At 42.1% G+C, this 24388-nt stretch overlaps 1 protein-coding gene across 1 annotated transcript in view; it reads right to left on the reverse strand.

Moving 5' to 3' along the window:
* Positions 1-24388, reverse strand: part of P2RX3 (purinergic receptor P2X 3) — a 223248-nt gene that overhangs the window by 51387 nt on the left and 147473 nt on the right. Inside the window, exons 8-10 of the mRNA XM_089687555.1 lie at positions 21651-21787; positions 17292-17385; positions 10736-10801 (exon numbers count right to left, since the gene is read on the reverse strand). Of these exons, the coding sequence (XP_089543681.1) occupies positions 10736-10801; positions 17292-17385; positions 21651-21787 (297 nt within the window). The remainder of the gene's footprint in view (positions 1-10735; positions 10802-17291; positions 17386-21650; positions 21788-24388) is intronic.

Genomic DNA, 24388 nt, shown 5'->3' on the forward strand with positions numbered 1-24388 from the left:
ATGGAGAAGAGAAGGGGCCCGAGAACAGAGCCTTGAGGGACCCCAACAGAGAAGGGGAGTGAGGGGAAGGTGGTAGCATTATAGGTAACGCTGAAAGAGCGTTGTGACAGGTAGGATGAGAGCCAGGAGAGAGCAGAATCTCTGAGGCCAAGGGAGTGTAGTTTTTTGAGGAGGGGCTGGTTGACAGAGAGGTCAAGGAGTAGGAGCACTGAATAGTGGCCATTAGCTTTGGCGGTTAGCAGGTCGTTGGAGAGTTTGAGTAAGGCAGATTCGGTGGAGTGTAGGGGACGGAAGCCGGACTGTAGGGGATCGACCTTTATATGCGTAGGTGGTCTCAATTCGTGCAATGTGATATAGATTTAGTAACGTGGAAGAAAATTTGGGAAAATGCATCTAGATCATCATGATGCTATGGTACAAAACACCAGAAGTTCTTCATGCTTCTAATCCGAATGCTTCTCCTGTCTGCTGGCGCTGCAGTAGAGACCTCGGTTCTCTCTATCATATCTTTTGGACATGCAGCACTATTATTCCTTTTTGGGAAGATGTTCTCTCCTTGTTGCAATCGTTGTTGCATATCTCTCTCCCACTTGATCCTCTACATTTTTTGCTGGGTTTGCCATTCCCGGTACTACTTAAACTATCCAGAAAACTTGCTGTACATGTTCTGACCGCGGCCAGGAGAAGCATTCCTATGTGTTGGTTGTCTTCTACTCCTCCTTCAATGCCGATTTCGTACAAACTTATAGTTACATAGTTGTTCATTTGCTATGTTTGAGATGATTTGGCTCCCATGGGACACCTTTACTTCCTCTATGCTGGCCTAAATTGTAAGGCCCTGATAACCTTTGCACTGCTATTTTATGATTCCGCTGGTCCTGACCATTTGTAGTTTTGCCATCAATGTACCTTTCTGTTATGTTTATTCTCTCTCTTTATCCTTTTTAAATATACTGTTTGTAATTCATGAAAACCAATACAAATTGTTAATATAAAAAAAAAATCTGGTCCAGCTCTGTATAAAAATCAATCAGCTTCCAGGTTTTATTGTCAAGGCTTAATTAAACAAGCTAAAGTTAGAAGCCTATTGACTACCATACACAGCTGCACTAGATTCTGAATGCACCAATTTTAGTAAATCTCCCCCCAATGAGTGCCTTAATCCCCATGGTGGAGTGAATGCCTCCTTTGACTTTGGAAACAGTTAACAGGTTTGAGTGCAAACCTTATCTTCTTTCTGCTTACTAGTAAGAGGTTCACCAAGGCAGCATGGAAGTCTGGTTGCCTGTGCAGAGGCACACAAAAGTTGGAGGACATGAATTTGGGTGGAAGCAGAGATTTACACTCTAGTTTGTGGACCCTGGACACAACGTATTTGTTAATTGGTTACATGCATACTTTCGGTACAGGTGTCTGCAAAGGCCAAGTTATGTCCCATTACTCTGAAAGTGGAGGTGTTCCTTGGCTGGGAAAATGAATGGTCTGTGGGCTTAGAAGATTTTGGAGTCCGGGATCTGTGACTGAACCGGGTCCCAGACCTAGGCCTGAACTTGGAGGCCTTGGAGAAATAAAAGAAACTTCTTTTACTTTATCCACCAGTGACATCTTTAAAATAGATGCCCAGGAAATGACTAAAGTGATGTTGTCCATTAAGGGGCATACGCAGAAAGCATTTTTGCAATGCTGTTCCAGAAAAATACATTTAAGTCACATAATTCTCCACATAATAGGAAATATAATTATTCTGGAAATATGTTCAAAATTAACCACCAACCCATCAGCACAATTTTGTAATGCCATTTTAGAAATTCAAAATCCTCCATAACTAAATGCAGGGGTGTAGATAAGAGGTGTAGGAATAAGGTGATTCAAGCCTCCCAGACCAGTAGCAATTCAGTCTCCATTCCTACTGCCTTTCTGGTCTAGAGCCAGGGCTCTGGTCTCATGACACAGTCAAGGGAGGGTTTCTTTTCACTCTAAATTGCCTGGCTTGATTGGTATGTGTGTTTCATGGAGGGGGAAGATCTATACTGGGGTAGTGTACTGCTGGTACCTGTACTGGGGGGATGGCTTGTACTGGAAGGCACTGTACTAAGGGAGGGTCTGTACTAAGGGAAGATCTGTACTTGAGTGAGCTGTATTGAAGGGGAAGGCCTGTGCTGAGCGGCGGGGAGGGGGGGCGGAGTCTGTTCTGGTTCAGAATTCCTGATCCCTGATATTTACATATAATTATATATTTAAATACACTGGAAAGTGTATATAGAGCAGGGGTCAGGAGTGTAAAACACAGTGCAAGAATAAGGAGTGCATAAGGTGTGTATTTTATTCCCCCGATCACTACATGTGTGCCTATATTGTACAACAGTTGCTGGTTGCTCAGTAGCCAGTGACCATCATAATAAAGTTCTTCTTTAAGGTGGGTTTTGTGCCTAAAAAGTAATGGAAGAGTTTAATTTTTTTACCAATGATTGTGCTGCTTGTAGCACAGTAATTAAAGCATATTTTGGGGTGTAAAGATTGTTGCAAATGTCAACATGTATATAGTGAGTAAAGTCAAGTTTTAAGCCCCTCCCACAGTGTAATGTTGTCACACCCACAGCTGTGCAGAGTTGACCCCCCCCAGGAAAAAAACAACATCTATTGCCCTGGCTAAATGATTTACTTATTTATTTATTACAGGTGCTTACTGTATATAGCGCCGTCAATTTATGTAGCGCTTTACACACACACAGATATATACATATATATATATAGTACAATCACATCAGTCTCTAACCCTCAAGGGGAGTGCAATTTGAAATACCTAACCTACATTCATACATATCCATACTAGGGTCAGTTTAAAGAGGAACCAATTCACCTACCAGCATGTCTTTGGATGGTGGGGGGAAACCGGAGTACCAGAGGAAACCGGAGTACCCGAGAAAACCCACGCAGACACAGGGAGAACATGCAAGGACAGTGTTCGGTGTGATGGGCATATGCTAAGAACATACAATATAATGCCAAATGTATTGCGACACCCCTCCAAATCATTGGATTCAGGTGTTCCAACCGCCTCCATGGCCACAGGCATATAAAACCAAACCCCTAGGCATGAAGAATGCTTCTAAAAATATTTGTGAAAGAATGGGTCACTCTCAGGAGCTCAGTGAATTCAACTGTGGTACCGTGATAGGTTGCCACCTGCACAATAAGTCCATCCGTGACATTTATTTGCTACTAAATATTCCACAGTCAACTGTTAGTGGTATTATAACAAAGTGGAAGCAACTGGAAACAACAGCAACTCACCCAGCAAGTGGTAGGCCATGTAAAATGACAGAGCGGGGTCAGCGCATGCCGAAGTACACAGTGTGCAGATGTCTCCAACTGTCTGCAGAGTCAATAGCTAAAGACCTCCAAACATCATGTGGCCTTCAGATTAGCACAAGAGTTCATAGAGAGCTTCATAGAATGGGTTTCCATGGCTGAGCAACTGCATCCAAGCCTTACATCACCAAGTGCAAAGCAAAGTGTCAGATGCAGTGGTGTAAAGCATGCCGCTACTGGATTGTAGAGCAGTGAAGATGTGTTTTCTGCAGTGACGAATCAAGCTTCCCTGTCTGGCAACCCGATGGACATGTCTGGCTTTGGCGGGTGCCAGGAGAACGGTACTTGCCTGACTGCATTGTGCCAAGTGTAAAGTTTGGTGGAGGGGGGATAATGGTGTGGGGTTGTTTTTCAGGGGTTGGGCTTGGCCCCTTAGTTCCAGTGAAGGGAACTTTCAAGGCATCAGCCTACCAAGACATTTTGGACAATTTCATGCTCCCAAATTTGTGGGAACAGTTTGGGGATGGCCCCTTCCTTTTCCAACATGACTGCGCACCAGTGCACAAAGCAGCGAGTTTGCGGTAGAGGAATTTGACTGGCCTGCAGTCCTGACCTCAACCCGATAGAACACATTTGGGATAAATTAGAGCGGAGACTGCGAGCCAGGCCTTCTCATTCAACATCAGTACCTGACCTCACAAATGAACTTCTCGGAGAATGGTCAAACATTCTCATAGACACACTCCTAAATCTTGTGGGCAGCTTTCCCAGAAGAGTTGAAACTGTTATAACTGCAAAGGGTGGGCCAACTCAATATTGAACCCTGTGAACTATGATTGGGATGCCATTAAAGTTCATGTGCGTGTAAAGGCAGGTGTGCCAATACTTTTGTCAATATAGTGTATACCAAAAATGCATTAAAGTGTCTTCCAAGGAGACCAAGGACTTTGAAAGACCTTTCATTTGCTTGCCAACCTGATCTTTAAACACTGGGACATCCTTATTGGGAACAGTCAGCATTTAATTAACCCCTTGATGCCGAAGTCACACAAATGTGTCCTAACAGAACTGGGCTTTTTTCCGTGGGGAGGCATATTTACGTACCTGTCTTTGTGCTGGGAGCATGCCACACAGGTCACTCCCAGCACAAAGACCAGGGTATCACTGAGAGCCCCGAGTCCCGTTTTAATGATCGGGACCCGGAACTCCCGATTCCGGGTCACATGATCGCTGTGATAGCCTCTGATTGGCTATCACAGTGACCAATCACTGTGATGCCTGCCTCACTTGGTTTTTATTTTCTCTGAATAGAGGAGAAAGGTACATGGTATCTCTCTATCTCCTTGCAGAGAGAAAAATGAATAAATAAATATTAAAAAAGTAAAAGAAAAAAAATACCTAGATTAAGGTTTGATCTAAGTCAGTACCGGGGTTAGTGTCTGGCTCAAAGGTCAAGATTTTTAAAATATTTTTTTATTGGTATCAGTGTCAGTTACTGTCACTGTATTTTAGGTAAAAAAAAAACAAAAAACAAAAACAAAATGCGCACTATTGTTTTTGGGCTGTAGTACAGGTACAAACAACAAATAACATACACATATATGGTATCGTTGCGATCATCAAGAGCTGGAAAATTTATTTTGGGTTGTTCTTTGGTAGTAGGTTATCGTAGTAGCAAGAAACACACAGCTAAATTAAAAAAAAAAGATTTTTTTTTTACTATTTTGGGACAGTTTTCCTTTGATAATAAAAAACAAGCAGGAGATATGCATTACCATTTACCACCAAATTAAAGCCCAAATTGTCCTGAAAAAAACAAGGTATAATTCATCTGGATGTACACAGAAGTTGTGATGATATGTATGGTTTTACTAACACATGTCAAAGTTGTAAAACTTTACTTAGACTTTAAGATTTGTTTTACCCTTAGGCGTGAAGGGGTTCAAGTAAGAAATAGCTGGATTTGCAATCTGAAAGACCCATTTCTTAATAAATTCCTCCGCAAACCAATGTTGCTCAGCAAAACATTTAGGAGGAGAATACAGTTTGCTAGGATTCAGGAGTGGTCTGGTCTTTCAACAAAATACTGTAGGTTCAACGTTGGGTTCAGTTAAGGAGTGTACTGGAAAGGTTTGACATTTTAGGACTTTTACAAGAGCTTAGACTAGTAACAGGAGTCATTTTAACCCCTTTAAACCGGCCGCACACAAATGTGCGGCCTCTCGGCGTCTGGGCCTAGACACCGATCGGCTGCACATTTGCATTAATGTAAGAAAAAACATATGTGCTGAGAGCGCGAGCCCTGCGCGCTCCCAGCACACATGTCCTGTACTCACGGAAAGGTCCCGGTCTGCTCTTTCGATCGGGACCTTTCCCGATCATGTGACCGCCGTGACAATGCGTCATGGTGGTCACATGATCCCTAAACCACGCCCCACCCGCCCCGCCTCCCTACGTCTGAAACTCTTAAAGGGCAGGGAGGCGCCAGTGGGAAGGGGTTAAACATAGCAGCTCCGGTTTTAAAATTTGGGTACCATATCAATAAGAACTGATATGGTATCTTTAAGCTTGTGAGCAATATCAGCAGATTGAGGCTCCTCAGGCACAAACTCATCCAGAATGGATGTATGAGAGGACTTCTCAAACAAGTCATCCTCAGCCGAGTGTTCAGAGGCTGCTACAGCTGCAGGAATGTCTGATACATTGAGTAGAATAATTACAAACTACCAAATGCTGAAAATTCAAGAAGAGATTGTACTGTACATTGAGTGTTTTTAGACCTTTTAAAAATGTGGTTTCTGGGAGCCAGAGGGGTACACTACTTGCTTTGTTGCTAACAATACCATCTTGTCTATTATATCCCTTCTTTTCCATAGTAAAAACTGAAGAGAAGAATAGATTTAATTCAGTTGACTTTTCCTTGTCACTTGTAACCAACATCTCTTAAGCATCCTACATGGCCAATATGCTCTGACTTTGCATTTTTACTATTGATATATTTAAAATTTTTTGGGGCTTCTCTTTGCTCTCTTCCACTATGTGTCACTTGTGGTGTATGTTTGCTGCCCTGATTGTGCTCATACATTTCTTCTTGCATTCTTTGTAATGTTGCTGGCGATGTCCCTCGGCCTTATATTTTTTAAAAGGGCAGTTTTTTTCCGTTTAATTTGCCTTTTTATGCTCAAATTTAGCCACCCAGGTTACTTTAGTTCTTTTATGTCTGTTGCCCAATACACTGACTAATGTCATTACTTAAAATGTTCTTAAAGCACTCCCACTTTTCCTCTGTCTTTTTAATTCCTAGAATAGCTTCCCATTTAATGTCATGAAGTATAGAGCGCAGTCTGGTAAAATTGGCTCTCTTGAAATGTAATGTACAGTTGTGTTCAAAATAATAGCAGTGTGTTGAAAAAAGTGAATAAAGCTCAAAATCCTTCTAATAGCTTTTATTTCCATACACACAAATGCATTGGGAACACTACACATTCTATTACAAATCAAAACATGAAGAAAAATATATCAAATTTGTGTTGTTCCTCTAAATAAATTGAAGAAAAGTGAATATTAGACTGTTCAAAAAAATAGCAGTGTTTGTATTCTTCTTTACAAATTCAAACATTCACTATATAAACTGAAAAATGTTTAAAGATTTTGCTTTCCTATGAATCACTTAATTAATATTTAGTTGTATAAGCACTGTTTCTGAGAACTGCTGTACATCTGTGTTGCATGGAGTCAACCAACTTCTGGCACCTGTGAACAGGTATTCCAGCTCAGGATGATTGGACTACATTCCACAGTTCTTCTCTATTTCTTGGTTTTGCCTCAGAAACTGCATTTTTGATGTCACCCCACAAGTTTTCTATTGGATTAAGATCCAGCGATTGGGCTGGCCACTCCATAACGTCAATCTTGTTGGTCTGGAACCAAGATGTTGCACGTTTACTGGTGTGTTTGGGGTCATGGTCTTGTTGGAACACCCATTTCAAGGGCATTTATTCTTCAGCATAAGGCAGCATGACCTCTTCAAGTATTCTGATGTATTCAAACTGATCCATGATCCCTGGTATGCGATAAATAGGCCCAACACCGTAGTATGAGAAACATCCCCATATCATGATGATTGCGCAACCATGCTTCACTGTCTTCACAGTGTACTGTGGCTTGAATTCAGTGTTTGGGAGTTGTCTGACAAACTGTCTCCAGCCACTAGACCCAAAAAGAACAATCTTACTTTCATCAGTCCACAAAATGTTGCGCCATTTCTCTTTGGGCCAGTCAATGTGCTCTTTGTAACAAATTGTAACCTCTTCAGCACATGTCTTTTTTTCAACAGTGGGATTTTGCGGGGGCTTCTTGCAGATAGCTTGGCTTCACATAGGCGTCTTCTAATTGTAACAGTACTCACAGGTAACTTTAGACCTTCTTTGATCTTCCTGGAGCTGATTGTTGGCGGAGTCCTTGCCATTTTGGCTATTCTTCTATCCATTAAAATGGTAGTTTTTCGCTTTCTTCCACGTCTTTCAGGTTTTGGTTGCCATTTTAAAGCATTTGCGATCATTTTAGCTGAGCAGCCTATCATTTTCTGCACTTCTTTATATGTTTTCCCCTCTCCAATCAACTTATTACTCAAGGTACGCTGTTCATCTGAACAATGTCTGGAACAACCCATTTTCCTCAGAATTTCAGAGAGAAATGCACTGTAATCAGCATGTACAACATTTGCTGCCTTCCTTCCTTAAATAAGGGCAATAATTGCCACCTGTTTTTCAAAGAATGAATGACCTCACTAATAGAACTCCACACTGCTATTATTTTGAACATGCCCCTTTCAATTAGTGATTCAATTACACAGAATCAGCAGCATGCATGTCATGACTGTTGGGTCTGTTGGATTTCTATTACTCTACTACACCTGCTAGTAAATTATTTGCCCTGTAGAAATATCATTTCTACCAAAAACAGTGATTGATCAGGTTAGTGATGTCTGACTGCTATTATTTTGAACACAACTGTACATGTCCTATCCTCATGTCTGAATTTCCTATGATGTACAGTGAACATATCAGTGGATGTGGAAGTGGGGGATAACAGCAATCACATGGCAATCAGCTCTGAGTTGTTTGTGATTAGTAGGTCAAGCATAGCCTTGTTTCTAGTTGGGGCATCCACCAACTGACACATAAAATTTTCTCGAATGACATTTATGAAGTGTCGAGCCTAAGAGGAGTGAGCAGTTCCATCTACCCAGTCAATATCTGAATAATTGAAGTCCCCCATGATAATAACATTGCCCTGCCTCATGCTTTTTCTAACTGTGAAAGGAAATCCTCTTCATCCCTCAGGTAAGGGGCCTGAAGCATACACCCACTATTAATTTCCCTTTTTTTATTACCCTTTGAAGCTTCAACCCCAAGAATTCCACCCCTTCTATTGCCCCGTTAGTAATATCATCCCTTGTGTTCTTGATGTACATGCACATCTCTCCCCCTCTTCTACCTACCCTGTCCCTTTGGTACAGTGAGTACACCTGGACAGTTGCAATCCAGTCATGTGCATTGTCAAGAAGATCAACATCTAGTATCCTGCATCATAGCCAGATTTTTTGGAAGACCTCTGGATGAAGGACCCTGTCTCCCTGATCCATTTGCCAGTTTTCTAACCCCTAGTATATGTACTGTGCACAATGCCAGCACATGACTCTGTCAAATTTGAAACACTTCCAGTGCTGCCACCAGACCTTGTTGACTTACACACCGTTGCCATGGTGTTGTCTAACCACACCCACACAGGGAGTTTTCCTGAAGGTGCATCCAGTAAATTGCTCAATGTTCCAAATTCACACAAACTACTCCAGAGTCCAAAAAGTGATAAACAGATTGGACTCTAGTTCTGAGTAAAACTCATCATTACTGTCCAGGTACCCTCCATATCCCCATGACCTCAAGGCAGCTAAAACTGGTGCCAATGTCTTGGTGAACACCTGAAGTGCTTTGCCAAGCTGAAGGGCAAGGCCACATGACTTTCTGTCATCCATTGATATCAAGGATGCATAGTTCCATTGGGCACCAGTGATCATTGCACTTATAGGAGGAGCATTACCCTACAGTAATGCTCCTTCTATAAGTGCAATGATCACTGGTGCCCAATGGAGCTAAGCATCCTTAATATCAATGGATGACAGAAATTCCCCCCGACAACACCTTCAAATTTATTTTTAGCCTTTAGATTTTTTATAAAAATGTTCTAGTCCTTTCCACAGCTGGAAATGGAATTATCAACCCTTGGGGCCATATGTCCCTTGACAGCCAGAGCTGATAACTGCTGTGTAGACAGGTACATGTTTGAAGTGAAAATCCTCTGTAGAGGGGGTTTGTGAAAGTGTGTACCCTGAAGCTACTAATACATTAACCTATTTGTCTGACACATGGGTTAGCCCTCAAACATTAGTCACATTGAGCTGAATGTGGGGGGTGAGGGAGAAACTTTATGCAGAGAAAGGCTTCTCTACTGGCTTGCTGAGCTTGAACTGCTAGGGATGCTTATCTCCTGAGGAAGTAGAGTTCTTAAAGAATTTAGAGTTCAATTCACTAAGAGATAAATACTAAGAGATAAATACTGCCCTTTTCCCATAAAGTAACTCATGGGACATTTAATGCATATCAAAAGTAGTCAATTAACTAAAAAGCACACTTTATTTAACAGATGAGTAAAATATGTTTTTAGATATTGAGTAGTTTAATTTTGCGTTTGTTTTTGGTGTTTTTTGCCATTTTATCACACTTTTTTCACAGCCTAAAACCACACCACAGAGATATCATCCTGTAAATGAAAGCACACAGAAATATTGTGAAACTATGAAAAAGCATACCATCATTCACAGAACGATCTCCCTCGAGTGCAATGCTATAAATTATTTACATTCCTGAGCTAAGGGCATAACATTTCCACACTGATACATTGTTTTCTTTTCATTTACTGGCTAGTGTAGAGTTCCTCCTATTGTTAATTTGTACAATAATAAAATATATACTGCTTATACCAGGAGATAAGTAACACATTTTTTTTTTTGTAAAATGACTTTAATGATGTATTTTGTGTTTTCTTTTTTTGTTTTTGTTTTTTTGAGGCATATCTGCATCCGAAAGTAAAACACCAATGCAAAAATTGGACTGGATTACATAAAAAATTGCAACAACCACCATTTCATCCTCCAGGGCCTCTGCTTTCAGAAAATATATAATGTTTGGAGATTGTAAGTCATTTTCCAGTTTAAAAAAATGCTGATTTTAACATGTATGAAAGAAATGTCAGAATTGACCTGGGCTCGAAGTGCCTCCCCAGGGTGCGAACACTAATATCATACAGTGAAATTCATCCTAGGTCACTTTTTTTTATAATTTGAATGTAAAGAATAACTTACCACACCCACAGATGTAAAGGCTGCCACAATATTGATGAGAGTTGGAATGATATTAAACTTCCCTGCCTGTAAACAAAAAGGGCAAATAAGAAAATCATTATCAAAAAAAGATCAAAGGTACCCCCAGCTCACACCAATGTGACCCCCAAACTCGTGTGATTTGAAGTTCCACTATGCTGTGTGACTTGCTTGAACCTTGCTGCTACTTCAATGCGACTTCAGTGATGCAACTCAATGAAGTTGCACTGCTGTGGCAAAAAAGTAGTGTTTCGAGTCGCTGAGACCTGACTCACAGCTATTAGAACAGGGCCATTGAAATACATGGGATGCGACTTGTCGTGGGACTTTGAAGTCGCATGACAAGTCCCATTATTATTATTATAATACAGTATTTATATAGCGCCAAAAGGTTTGCTCAGTGCTGTACATTATAATGGGGGACAGTACATGAGACAATACAGTAACAAAACAATACACAAGGGGTCCGAGGGCCCTGCTCTTTTGAGCTTACAATCTAGGAGGGAGGGGATAGTGGCACAGGAGGAGGTGGCTGTGGGGGATGGAGTGGTAGGAGGAGTGGAGGAGATCGGCAGTTAGGCAACGGTGGGGTAAGCTTCCCTGAAGAGATGGGTTTTCAGGGTGCGCCTAAAGGCGAGGAGGGTAGGTGACAGTCTGATGGATTGGGGTAGTGAGTTCCAGAGGATGGGGGAAGTCCTGGAGAAGTCCTGCAGTCGGACATGGGAGGTGGAGACCAGGGAGCTAAAAAGTAGGAGGGCTTGTGAGGAGCAAAGATTACGGGTTGTGTGGTATTTGGGTATCAGGTCAGTGAGGTAGTTTAGGGCAGCATTATGAATGGCTTTGTATGTCAGTGTTAGTAGTTTGAATTTGATGCGTTGGGCAATTGGGAGCCAGTGGAGGGAATGACAGAGGGGGGTGGCAGAACAGGATCGGCTGGTAAAGTGGATGAGTCTGGGCGCTGAGTTCAGGATAGACTGAAGCGGGGATAGTCTGTGATGAGGTAGGCCGGTGAGGAGGGAGTTGCAGTAGTCCAGGCGTGAGATAATGAGGGAGTGAACGAGTTGTTTAGTAGTGTCTGGGGTTAGGAACGTACGTATTTTGGAGATGTTACGGAGGTGGAGCCTGCATGAGCTTGCTAGCGATTGGACATGGGGTTGGAAGGACAGGTTTGAATCTAGAGTGACACCTAGGAATTTGGCTTGCGGAGTGGGACTGATGGTGGCGTTGTTGGTCGTGATGGAGAGGGTGGAGGCGCGGGCTGGGGGGAAAATTAGGAGCTCGGTTTTGGAAAGGTTCAGTTTGAGGAAGTGGAGCGACATCCAGTCTGATATGTCGTTCAGCAGGTGGGTGATACGGGTGGAGACTGAAGGGGTGAGTTGAGGGGTGGAGAGGTAAATTTGCGTGTCATCAGCGTAGAGGTGATAGTTGAAGCCGTGGGAGTGTATCAGTTTGCCAAGGGAGGAGGTGTAGATGGAGAAGAGAAGCAGCCCGAGGACAGAGCCTTGGGGGACCCCAACAGAGAGGGGGAGAGAGGGGGAGGTGGTAGCGTTATAGGTAACGCTGAAGGAGCGTTGGGAGAGATAGGAGGAGAGCCAGGAGAGAGCGGAGTCTCTGATGCCGAGGGAGTGTAGTTTATCGAGCAGGAGGGGGTGGTCAACTGTGTCGAAGGCCACGGAGAGGTCAAGGAGTAAGAGGACTGAGTAGTGGCCATTAGCTTTGGCGGTTAGCAGGTCATTAGTGATTTTGAGTAGGGCGGTTTCGGTGGAGTGTAGGGGACGGAAGCCAGACTGTAGTGGATCGAGGAGGTTGTTGTCGGTGAGGTGGGAACTTAGGCGATTGTAGATTAAGCGCTCAAGGAGCTTGGAAGTGAATGGCAGCAGGGAGATGGGTCTAAGGTTGTTCAGGTCAGTGGGGTTCAAGAAGGGTTTTTTGAGTATGGGGGTGATGTGCGCGTGCTTTAGGGGGGAAGGGAATGCACCAGTAGAGAGGGAGAGATTGAAGATGTGGGTGAGGGAGCGTAGGATGGAGGGGGAGGGTGCCCGGAGGAGTTGTGTGGGGACAGGGTCAAGGGGGCAAGTGGTGAGGCGGGCTTCTGAGAAGACTTTGATGACCTCCTCAGTGGTGGCAAGGATGAAGGAGCGGAGTGTTGGGGGGTTATAGTGTGTGGGATGTTAAGGGTGGTGGGGGGCAGGGCGGTTACTAGGTCAGAGGAGGGGAGAGTTGGAGGGGTTGTAGTGGGGGGAGGCTAGGTGGGGAGGTAGGTGGAGCATTGGCAATGTTCTTACGGATTGCGTCTATCTTATTTTGGAAGTGAATGGCAATCTCGTGGGCGGTGAGTGAGGTACTGGGTAGCGGTGGGGGAGCAGAGAGTAGGGAGTTGAAAGTGGAGAAGAGCCGGCGAGGATTGGAGGAGAGGAGGATTTATATAGCGCCAAAATGTTTGCTCAGCGCTGTACATTATAGTGGGTTACAGTACATGAGACAATACAGTAACAATACAATACACGAGGGGTTCGAGGGCCCTGCTCCTTGGAGCTTACAATCTAGGAGAACCAGGACTAAAGCCTTCCATAAATGGTAAAATCAGGACACTGTTGGAATTACATGTCATTTTTACCTCAAGCTCTAGCAGAATACTGGAAAAAGCAGTAAGCTGATGTCTAGCAGACTGAAATGGGTAAGTAACTTAATGTTGTTTTCTTCCAGATTTTAGTGACATTTAAATAGCCCAAGTTCAAATATGGACCAAACTGGTCCAAATGAACCATTATATATTATGTTTATACACTCACCAGCCACTTTATTAGGTATACCTGTTCAATTGCTTGGAAACACAAATTGCTAATCAGCCAATCACATGGGAACAACTTAATGCATTTAGGCATCTAGACGTGGTGAAGACAATGTGCTGAAGTTCTAACCAAGCATCAGAATGGGGAAGAAAGGGGATTTAAGTGACTTTGAATATAGCATGATTGTTGGTGCCAGATGGACTGGTCTGAGCATTTAAAAAAATGCTGATCTACTGGGATTTTCACACACAACCATCTCTAGGGTTTACAGAAAATGGTTCTGATAAAAAGCAAATATCCAGTGAGCGGCAGTTGTGTGGACAAAAATGCCTTGTTGATGTCAGAGGAGAATGGGCAGACTGGTTGCTGCAACATTCAGATGGTAGGGGCAGAATTTGGTGTAAACAGAATGAAAGAATAGATCCATCTGGGCCTTGTATCAACTGTTCAGGCTGGTGCTGGTGCTGGTGCTATGGTGTGGGGGATATTTTCTTAGCACTAGCAAGGTGTACCTAATAAAGGGCTGGTTAATGTATATTATAAACTAATATTTATCTAACCAGTTCTAGATAAAGTAGTCACTATGACAGGGAGGAAGGAAGGGGAGATCTTCAAAGGAGAGACATCAATAAACAGCAGAAGGGAATTGAAGCCTTCCTAACCTGTTATTAACCACTTCCCACCCATAGGACATCATATGACGTCCTTAGGTTGAAGTGGTTGCAGGCATCATTCCAGTATAAATTTTTTCAGCCGACCATTCCCTTCAATGAAGTGACTTGAGTGGCCATAGTGCCACTCGATAACTTCTACAGGCAGTGGAAGGGGGCCCCCCCAACCTCCTGCCACCGCCATTCCTGGGTTGTACGATCCCATCATGGAGCCCAGGACTGCTCTGACCAGCAGCATCTACTGCATTGCACACAGAGAAGGAAACCAACTCCCCCTCTCTGTGAGATCAGAAACTGGAAGCTATGAGGATTTTGTCACTTCCAGTTTCAGTCTGATGTAAGTCATTTGTGGCTTGTGAATGCATCTGTTCAAACCAAACTCTGTTTGATCAGATGCTTTGGAGGCCAGAGGAGAGATATGAGATCTAATAGACCCCAGATCTCTGCATAAAGAGAACCTGTCATGGTCCATGCTATCACATGCTATGCTAAAACATATACCTGTGCTTTCTACAAATAAAAGGTTATTTGTTAAGCAGCTGGTTGCGTACAGATATATATTTTTTGTTTTTTCTTTATATTTGAACCTCTGTAGTATCCTTGCAAAGTGGGAATGTTCAATGTTATTATTGTGTCCACTGACACCAGTGATCAAGGTTATTGTTGCATTCACTGACACTAATGTCGGGGGTTATTACTGCATCCACTGACACCAATGTTTTTTTTGGGGGGGTTTCCCATCTACTGATACGAATAATGGGGGTTATTACACTCACTGACACCAATGTTGGGGGCTATTATTGCACTCACTGACACCAAGGTGTCACGGATCCAACCCACACACCTACAGCGGCTAGCTAACCAAGGCACGCACGTGCGGCCGTGACTTGGGGTAAGAGGGAATAAGGGGGACTTTATCTGAACATATATAAGTATATAAGACCGGCCGTGATATACTTTCACAGCCCGCACTACCTCTGGCCACCACTAGAGGGAGACTCCAATCCAGCTGGCTGACCACACACACACAGGCAGACACGAATCTTATATACAATCTGGTGCACACTAAGGGTTGCGGAGTAGCCTAGTAATCGCACACCCTTCTAGGATTCCTTCAGCTATCCTACAAGCTAGAACCCCGGTGTTAATCACTCTTCCACTGTCCACATCCCCCCACACCAGACACACCACAAACGGTAGCTTGCCACCACCCAACAGTTTTACGTTTTACTGGCCTGCTGGGCATCCACACACACACAGATCTCCGTCTGGCAGACCTGTTACCTTTACAGTCTGCATGCAATCTGCCAACACGCAGTGCAATTGCATACAGATTGGCAATGAACTTGACCGAGCATATAAAGACACTGCAATACAATACAATCTAATCTCTCTGGAGATATGACCCTGAGTTTAAGTACCCAGAAGTCACTTATTAATTTTATGGTTTAATATCCCGAAAGTGGGCAGTGCATAAAATATGTACAAAGTATAAAAAAAGACACAGAAAAGATTACAGAAAATACAAGAAATACAAGAAGACACACAATTGGCTATTGACTATAAAATAAAAGGGAAATAAAAACAGAAAAAAGAGTTATCCTGCGACAGAGTTATCCTGCAACTGGAGCAAGTCAGACAAAGTCCGCAATCTGTCAGTCAATAGAACTGGCTCCATAGGAATTACAACGTCCATATCTCAGGGTCCTCAATTTATGGGAATATGGACGTAGGCTGGATATTAGCCCTTGGCCAATCGACTCAGGGGGGTGTTCCTGTACCAGCCCACAGGACGTTTTGGGTACTGAAATGCCCAAAGTCGATTGGACCTGGAACGGTTTGAATCACCAAGTCAAGGATTTAATTTCTGACACCAGCGCATCACTCCGATTGCAACAGTACCAATCACTGTTCAGCTGTCGCAATCAGGCGCCATATAACCCTTTTCTGCATTTCTTTGGGATTTCTACAAAGGCTACAAATACAGTTTTACATGCAGGTGTAGCCTACAGTGTGTCCAATCAGAAGGAAGTATTTTCATCTCTCTGCAACTAATATTTTAGCTTTTTTGAGAGATGAAATATATTCCTTTGATCTGCTGATATACTTCAAAGCTCCCAGACACATCGGAACCACCTCTGGTCTCCCACTGTGTCATGAAGCTGAACTGTCTAGAGCCTTTTCCTTCCAGATTTCCCAGAAGGTGACAAATCTTATTGGCATCCAGGTGTCACCTCCTTCCTGAGGATGCTCTGTCCCTTTCAGATGCTAATTGGTGACCATATGTCTCTGCCTTAATTCTGAACACATCTTATATTATTATAACATGGACTGAAGCTAAACCTACATTGTCATATTTCTACAGGTCACATCTCAGCTACTCAAATCTTACATGTACGTTACATCATCTCAGCTACTCAAATCGTACATGTACGTTACACAAGGTTTTGGGTTATTATTGCACTCACTGACACTAATGCGAGGGGTTATCATTACATCCACTGACAAAGTTAAGGGTTACTATTGCGTCCACTGAGTTACTGGAAGATATTGTACTCCAACTTTTCCAGTGTACATTGCGATACACTGCAAAAAATGCAGCAGGACTGAAATTGTTGGAGTTGAGGTGTGAAAATGTGCTGCTATAGTGCAGTCCTCTGGATGTATTGGGGGCCACACTTGTTGAACATTGCTGCATTAAGGCAATCTATCAATTTTGAATTGGATGCCAACACACACCGCAATGGACCAAAAAACACATATGACCCTTTTTTGGAATGGAGTGCACCACAATGCATAGAGTATGCATTGTAAGGTACTGCTCTGCATTTGTGCTGGTGCCGCTCACAACAAACCGTACATCACCACATTACTGCGATGAAGTTTTACAACTCATTACCATAATACAAAATGTCAGAATGGACCCCTTGAGCAATCTGTTTTACCCAAACAAAATGTGGAATGTCTGCACCACCTAATCTGCGAACCTGTTTAGCACTGGTATTTTAACCTATTATAGTGGATGAAATATATTTAAAAAGTGAAGAAATATGTTATTTCTACATATAAACTTACATTGCCATAAACAAGGACATCAATTCTAATGCCAAAGGCCTTGATCAAAGTTCGAAACTCTGTGCCATCTGCACTCATGAAGTAGCGAGCAAACCTGAAAAACATGGTAATAATGCATTATTGGATACGTTAATGGGAAGTCAGTTCTGCCTCCCAGCTTGGACTTATTGGAAAATACTGAAGAAAGTATAACCCTAAAAAGCTTGAAAAACATGAATTTGTCCCTTGCTCTTCAGTATCAAAAAAATTTAGAAAACACACCCATAGTGCAGTACATGAAAATATTTATTAAAAATCTAATAAAAGTTTTCAGCATTCTAAAATTCAAAAGATCCCCTAGGGCAGCTTTTGAATTTCTGAACGCTAGAAAGTTTTATTAGTGGTTTTAATAAATATTTTTGGATATACTGTATTGGAGTACTTATGGGAGCGTTTTACATTTTATGGATACCAAAGCTATGACATGACACTGAAAGTAGAAGCATATTTTCATTCTAAATTCCTATATGTGGATGGTACAATATCCTTATGTATACTGACCTCTAGGCTCTAAAGGTCTTTACTCTCTGTTAAGCATTTGAATTTGATTGTGGTTAAGGTATCTATCTGGGTAATTACAGAAGTCTCACTTATGCTGATGAACATTTAGTTATGGTGGAGTGACAAAGCTACACAGTTCACTTAAAATATAGTGGTGGGATTTCTTTTGAGAAGATTACTTTGGAAGTGTCTCACTAAGCGCTACAATGTTTTGAACATCTTGTCACAAAGATTTTAAACATTTGTTTCTGCTGCCAGCTGGTAGATGATTTTGGTGGTGTGTAGGGTAAGGGTATTTTGTAATTTTTCCAAGTTTAGCATGGATAGTTTGTTTACAAAGGCTTTTTGCAAATTTTATTTATTTTTTAAATTCAGGGGCAGTTGACTTAAAACAGAACAAGCGAGGAGGGAGACATATATAGTTACATAGCTAGTCTGGCTGAAAAAAGACAAAAGTCCATCCAGTTCAACCATAAAAAAAAAAGTTATAATCCTACACCCACAGTGTTGATCCAGAGGAAGACAAAAAAACCCAGCAAAGCATGATGCAATTTGCTCCTGCAGCAGGAGCGGACTGCCCATTTGGAAACTCGGGCACTGCCCAAGGGCCCAGGGTCAGTAGGGGGCCCCATGAGATGCCCCTGGTACCTTTTTCATAGGCTTTTTTGAGTTTGGGCAAGGACACAGGGGCCCCATGATCCCCTATTGCCCAGGGGCCCCATGAGTTGTCAGTCCACCCCTGTCCTGCAGGGAAAAAAATTCCTTCCTGATCCCCCGAGAGGCAATTGGATATTCCCTGGATCCACTTTACCTATAAATGTTAGTATTCAGTTATATTCTGTGTATCTAGGAAAGAATCCAGGCCTTTTTTAAAGCAATCCACTGAGCTGGCCAGAACCAACTCTTGAGGGAGTCTATTCCACATTTTCGCAGCTCTCACTGTGAAGAAACCTTTCCGTATTTGGAGATTACATTTCTTTTCCTCCAGATGTAAAGAGTGTCCCCTTGTCCTCTGTGATGACCTCAAGGTGAATAGCTCTACACCAAGTTCACTATATGAACCACTGATGTATTTGAACATGTTGATCATATCCCCCCTTAATCTCCTCTTCGCAAGAGAGAATACATGCAGTTCCTCTAATCTTTCCTCATAGCTGAGCTCCTCCATGCCTCTTATCAATTTGGCTGCCCTTCTCTGTACTTTCTCTAGTTCCCCAATGTTCTTTTTGTGAATTGGTGCCCAAAATTGAACTGCATATGTGTGTGTGTGTGTGTGTGTATAGACACACAGAGCAACGGGTGCCCCCATAGCAAGCTGCTTGCTATGGTGGTACCCGACAGGAGGGAGGGGCCAGGAGAGCCTGAGGGGGACCTGAAAAAGAGGAGAGTACATGCCGCTCTGTGCAAAACCACTGCACACAGTAGGTAAATATAGACTTGTTATTTCCATGCCCCCCGTTTCGTTCATGAAGCCTCAGGATCAACTATCAGTCATCTGCCCTCACTGTGTTACAGACCATTTGGAAATGTTACCCTTCAGCCCAGGTTAGACACAACGCTATGACAGCTCTTCCAGTAACAGAATGTCCAGTCTAGGAACATGCATTTCTGAATGCTTTATTTAATAGCTATTATTAATAAAAAGTCCAGTATAACAGTTACTTTCCATATGAAAGCAAAATCCTGCATGGAGGGCTTGGCAGTGTTCTAAATCTGCTCTCACAGGCCCTTGCCCTAAGGTATAACTCACAGGCCCAAGCTGGGGCCCACAGCAGGGAAAACACATGGCTATCTTACCAATACAAAAAGTCCTCCATGGTTATCTCTTACCATGCACCACCACTTAGCAGCTCCACCTACACTTCATATACCCTAGCCAGAGTGAGGAAGTCCAGCCCAGACTGACTAGATAATAAAGACAGGATGAGATAGCAAGAATGCACGGGGTGCAGGATGCAGATTTTTTTACGGGTCACTGAAATTGTCGTTAGCCACCCTGGCCTTTGCAATGTTCACCAACACTGGCCTAACTTACCATCTTTAAACTATTAAAGCAGTAAATCACAGCGCAGGTCTATTTGATATCCGATTATCTGAGTCTGTTTAAGCACAGCCAAAATTCCTAATGAAGTGGGAGTCTGGCCCCAAAACATGTTGGCTTCTTTTTGCTATGAATCAATTTTAACATGAAAAACAATCCTTATTTGTATGTATATGATTTTATATTAATAGAAACTATGCTTCCAATTCTAATCACCTCTGTCTCTCCAACCCCATGAAAGCCACTCACCAGTGCACTGGGCACATGATACGATTATGTTTTATTATCAATTGTAAAAAGAAAGAGTTAAAAAAAGCACAGCTGCTATATATTTAAGGTTATTGTAGGGGTGAGGTAGCGCATTAGTGTAGTCTAATTAATTTCTTATTAAATATTTCTTATATACATGGCTAAAAGAAAACCGTGTTTTTGGAATGAACATAATAAAGAAAGAAAATAATGCAATCCCATTAAATTGGTTGTAAAGGCTCAAGGCTTTTTAACTTCATGCATTCTATGCATGAGAGTAAAAAACCTTCTCTGTGCATCATCCCCCCCAAATCCTCACCTAGGCCCCCTCTCAATCCAGCAATGTGCACTGGAGTCTCAGCTATCCACTGGGACTCCCTCTCCTTATTGGCTGAGACAGCAGCAAGAGCCATTGGCAATCGCAGCCAGTGAGCCAATGAGAAGAAAGAGGGGGCAGGGCCCAGCTGCAGCTCTGTCTGTGAATAGACACACGGAACAGCGGCTTGGGAACGTGCCTGCTCGGGTGCCCCCATAGCAAGCTGCTGAAGGCTGCTCTGTAGAAAACCACTACACAGAGCAGGTAAGTATGACGTGTTTGTTATTATAATTTTTTTTTTAATTTAAGCCTTTAGTATCACTTTAAAACAATAAAGAAATTGTCAGCACACAAATGTATATTGTAACCAGTTCATAAGTCCCAACAAAGTCTATAGTGGGTAACTGCTATTTAGGTGGCAGCCATCCCAGAGTAAGCCAGCTCTGTATGCATAACAAATGAAAGAGAGGAGAGGAGCCTTCTAAGTGCAGTATAAAATATTTTAATAAGCCACAAATTGGTACAACTCACAATGTGGAAGTGTAATAAAGAAAAAAAATGTGCATGGTATTAAAGCCTAAATGCAGCCAAATTATAAAATTAGCACAAGGCACATAACTTACAGTCAGTAGGATGTGTCCCTTGTGCTGATGCCTCTTCTTTCAGCTCCTTTTTCCATACCACTCAACCAACCCCCCCTCAGAAGATTGTTGTAGTGGGGGTTAATACAACTAAGGTGCTGTCACAGTTTCTCATCAAGAGTGCCCGACCATGTCTGCCCTTTACGCCCAGCTGCTCCATTCATAGAAATAGTATTACTGTTTCAATGAATGAAACAGGACTGTTAACTAGAGGGGGCATCACTATCAATCATCAGCTCCTGTTTCATTCATAGCTATAATACAACTTCTACAAATGGAGTAGCTGTGTGTAAAGGGCAAACATAGTCGGTCACTCTTTATGGAAGTCTGTGACACCCACTCAGCCCCCTGAAAGATTATGGTGGCCGAGGTATGGCGGAGGAGGATTTCAACTAAAAGAAGAAACATCAGCACAATGGATACAACCTACTGAGTGTAAGATATATTCCTTGTACAGATTTTTCTGTTTTTTTAATGTTGGCTGCACTTAGGCTCCGCATTTGTCTGAGGGCTTTCGCTTAAAATATTGACTTTGTGCTTTAGCCAGGCGCATTCCTTTAAATGAGAGATACCTGAAATTGTAGCCTTGTGACACATTGTTTTTTTCTGATACACTATCCAGTCTAGTAAAACTGTACTGAGGAACACAAAGATCCCAGGACTTGTCCAGGTCACACATCCAGCCGATCTTAATACTCAGTACTCCCCCCTGCAACAAGATATCACAAGACATTTTTATGTATTTGCCAGTTAAAATGACAACTGCAAGGTAAAAATAGCTGTACATATGTATCATATACATTACAATGTGACTGGATAAAACTAGACATTTAACATATCTTCTGATTGTCAAGGCATGATGTCTGATTAGAAACTATTGATCAAATGTGGACAAAATAATATCACACATCTAAATCAGACTAAAGAAACATGAGAAATACTTGAATTGTGAAATGCTTGGGCACCAGTAAAGTACCATACTAGACGCAAATTACCACTCAATATTAATGTATGTTATTTTTCTCTGCCAATCTCTCCACTGGCTTCTGCTCACCCAAAAAATTAAATTTGAAATACTAACAACTTACAAAACTTTTCACAACTTGTACCCCAGCTACATCACTAACTTAATCTCAAAATACCAACCAAATCATTCTCTTCGTTCCTCCTAAGCACTGCTCTATAGCTCCCTTATTACCTCCTCCCATTCTCGTCTCCAGGATTTCTCTCGAGCCTCTCCCATCCTATGGAACTTCCAACCCCAATCTGTCTAACTGTCTCCTACTTTGTCCACTTTTGGACAATCCCTGAAAAAACCTTCTCTTCAGAGAGGCCTATCCTGCCCCACCTAACAACTGTACTTTTATTTTCTTCATCAGCTCATCACCCAGAGTTATTAACTTTTGTATCTCTTGACTCTTCCTTTTAGATTGCAAGCTGTAATGAGCAGCGCCCTCTGATTCCTCCTGTATTGAATTGTATTGTAACAATACTGTCTGCCTGGTGCTATATAAATTCTGTATTAATAACAATAATAATCATCATAATAGGTGTGGTTTAACTGCCTCCTGCCCATCCTCTAATAATATGACAGCCGAGCAGGAGCACTGCCATCCTGGGTGGACATCATATGACATCCTCCCGGGATTGCACCTTGAGCACCCCACGGGCCTTGTTGCAACATGCTCTGACACCCTCTGTGTCCACCAGACACAATGAATGACAGATCTGTGTACCAGGCCACAGCTGGTACCATGTGATCACTGTGACCAATCACAGATCACATGGCAATTGTACACAATGAATGGCTTCCATTCATAGTCATTCATTCTGTACTATAGTGTTGATCACTGTGATTGGTCACAGTGATCACATGGCACAGACAGGTCCAATCACAGTGCATCTGTACCATGTGATAGCTGTGGCCAATCACATAGATCAACACAATAGTACACACTGGATGAATGGATGTGAAAAAACAACATTTTTAAAATTTCTTCACTTTCCCAAAAATTGTAACAAAAAAATTACAACTTAAAAAAACTTACCATGTCTTTTAATAAATACCTTGGACTGTCTACTTTCCAAAAAGGGGATATTTTAGGGGTTCTTCTACTATCCTGGCATTTCCATCCCTCAAGTAATAAGATAGGCCGTCGGTACATCAGGACTGATCGATTTTCAAATATATATATATATATATATATATATATATATGTACACACACACAAATACACCATAGTTTGTAGACTATGTAATATAGCAGAATACATTTTGTCCTAAATTTATGAAGAAAGATTTATTTGCAAAATTTATGTAGCATAAAATAAACTCAGTGGTAATTAAATACCACCAAAAAAAGGTAATTGTGTGACAAGGTGTGACAGTACTGAAAGCTTAAAACTGGCCAGGTCATGAAGGGGAGAAAGTGTCCAGTATTGAAGTGGTTAAACTATTTAAAACTTTTATATGATTGTATATATGTGGTAAAAGGTCAGAGAATTTCCCATTCTAATAAAGAAATGCCAGTGAGCCTGGGTTCACATATATGTGGTGCGCTATATCGCATGTGATTCGCACAGGAACCGCACCGCATTCCTGTGCAAATCACATGCAATTTGTATGGCTCTAATCGCACCGCACCTGCACCAAAAATGTGCAGGACCCTTTTTTGGGTCCGCACTAGAATCGGATCGCATAGGTATTCACACCTATGCGATCCGATTCTGCACATCTCACCCATTTTGCGGACCGCTTTCGGGGTGTTGTTAACTTAGCATACGCACCCTCAGCGGTTCACATGAACGGGGTGCCATTCTTATGCGGTGCGGAATTCGCACTAAAAACTAAATGTCTGAGGGCATTATCCAATTATATAAACAAATGTGCATGTGCATGGAAAATAAGGGAAGAAAGCGGTTAATATTTTGCTGTTTATGCCATGCCACGTTACATAAAAAAAAAAAAATTAAGCTCTTATGGTATTTCAAGCCAAAATTTTTGTTTAAGGTAGGGTGTGAAAAGATTGGAATACCTGTCTGTTCTAAACTGGATTCTGTTAGAAAGATTTCCCCTCACTTTCTGTTTACCAAGGTAAGAAGTGAGTGACCTTCCCCTAGTTTTTGTTTGGCATACATTTTAAAAGAAGCAGGCCCATTAGTGCCTACAGAACAGTAGTCTGTGGCTCACTTTGCTCCAGAAATTGAAACGGTCTTAGCCAGCCCACCCTTTTTTTTTAGGAAATTGACATTCCATACATAACACACTGAATATATAGATCCGACCCTAAACTGGAGTGTCTCTAGTTAAA

This window comes from Staurois parvus, unplaced genomic scaffold (genome assembly GCF_062004578.1).
Source record: "Staurois parvus isolate SC_StPar_1 unplaced genomic scaffold, SC_StPar_1.0 ptg000430l, whole genome shotgun sequence".
NCBI classification, from domain to species: domain Eukaryota; kingdom Metazoa; phylum Chordata; class Amphibia; order Anura; family Ranidae; genus Staurois; species Staurois parvus.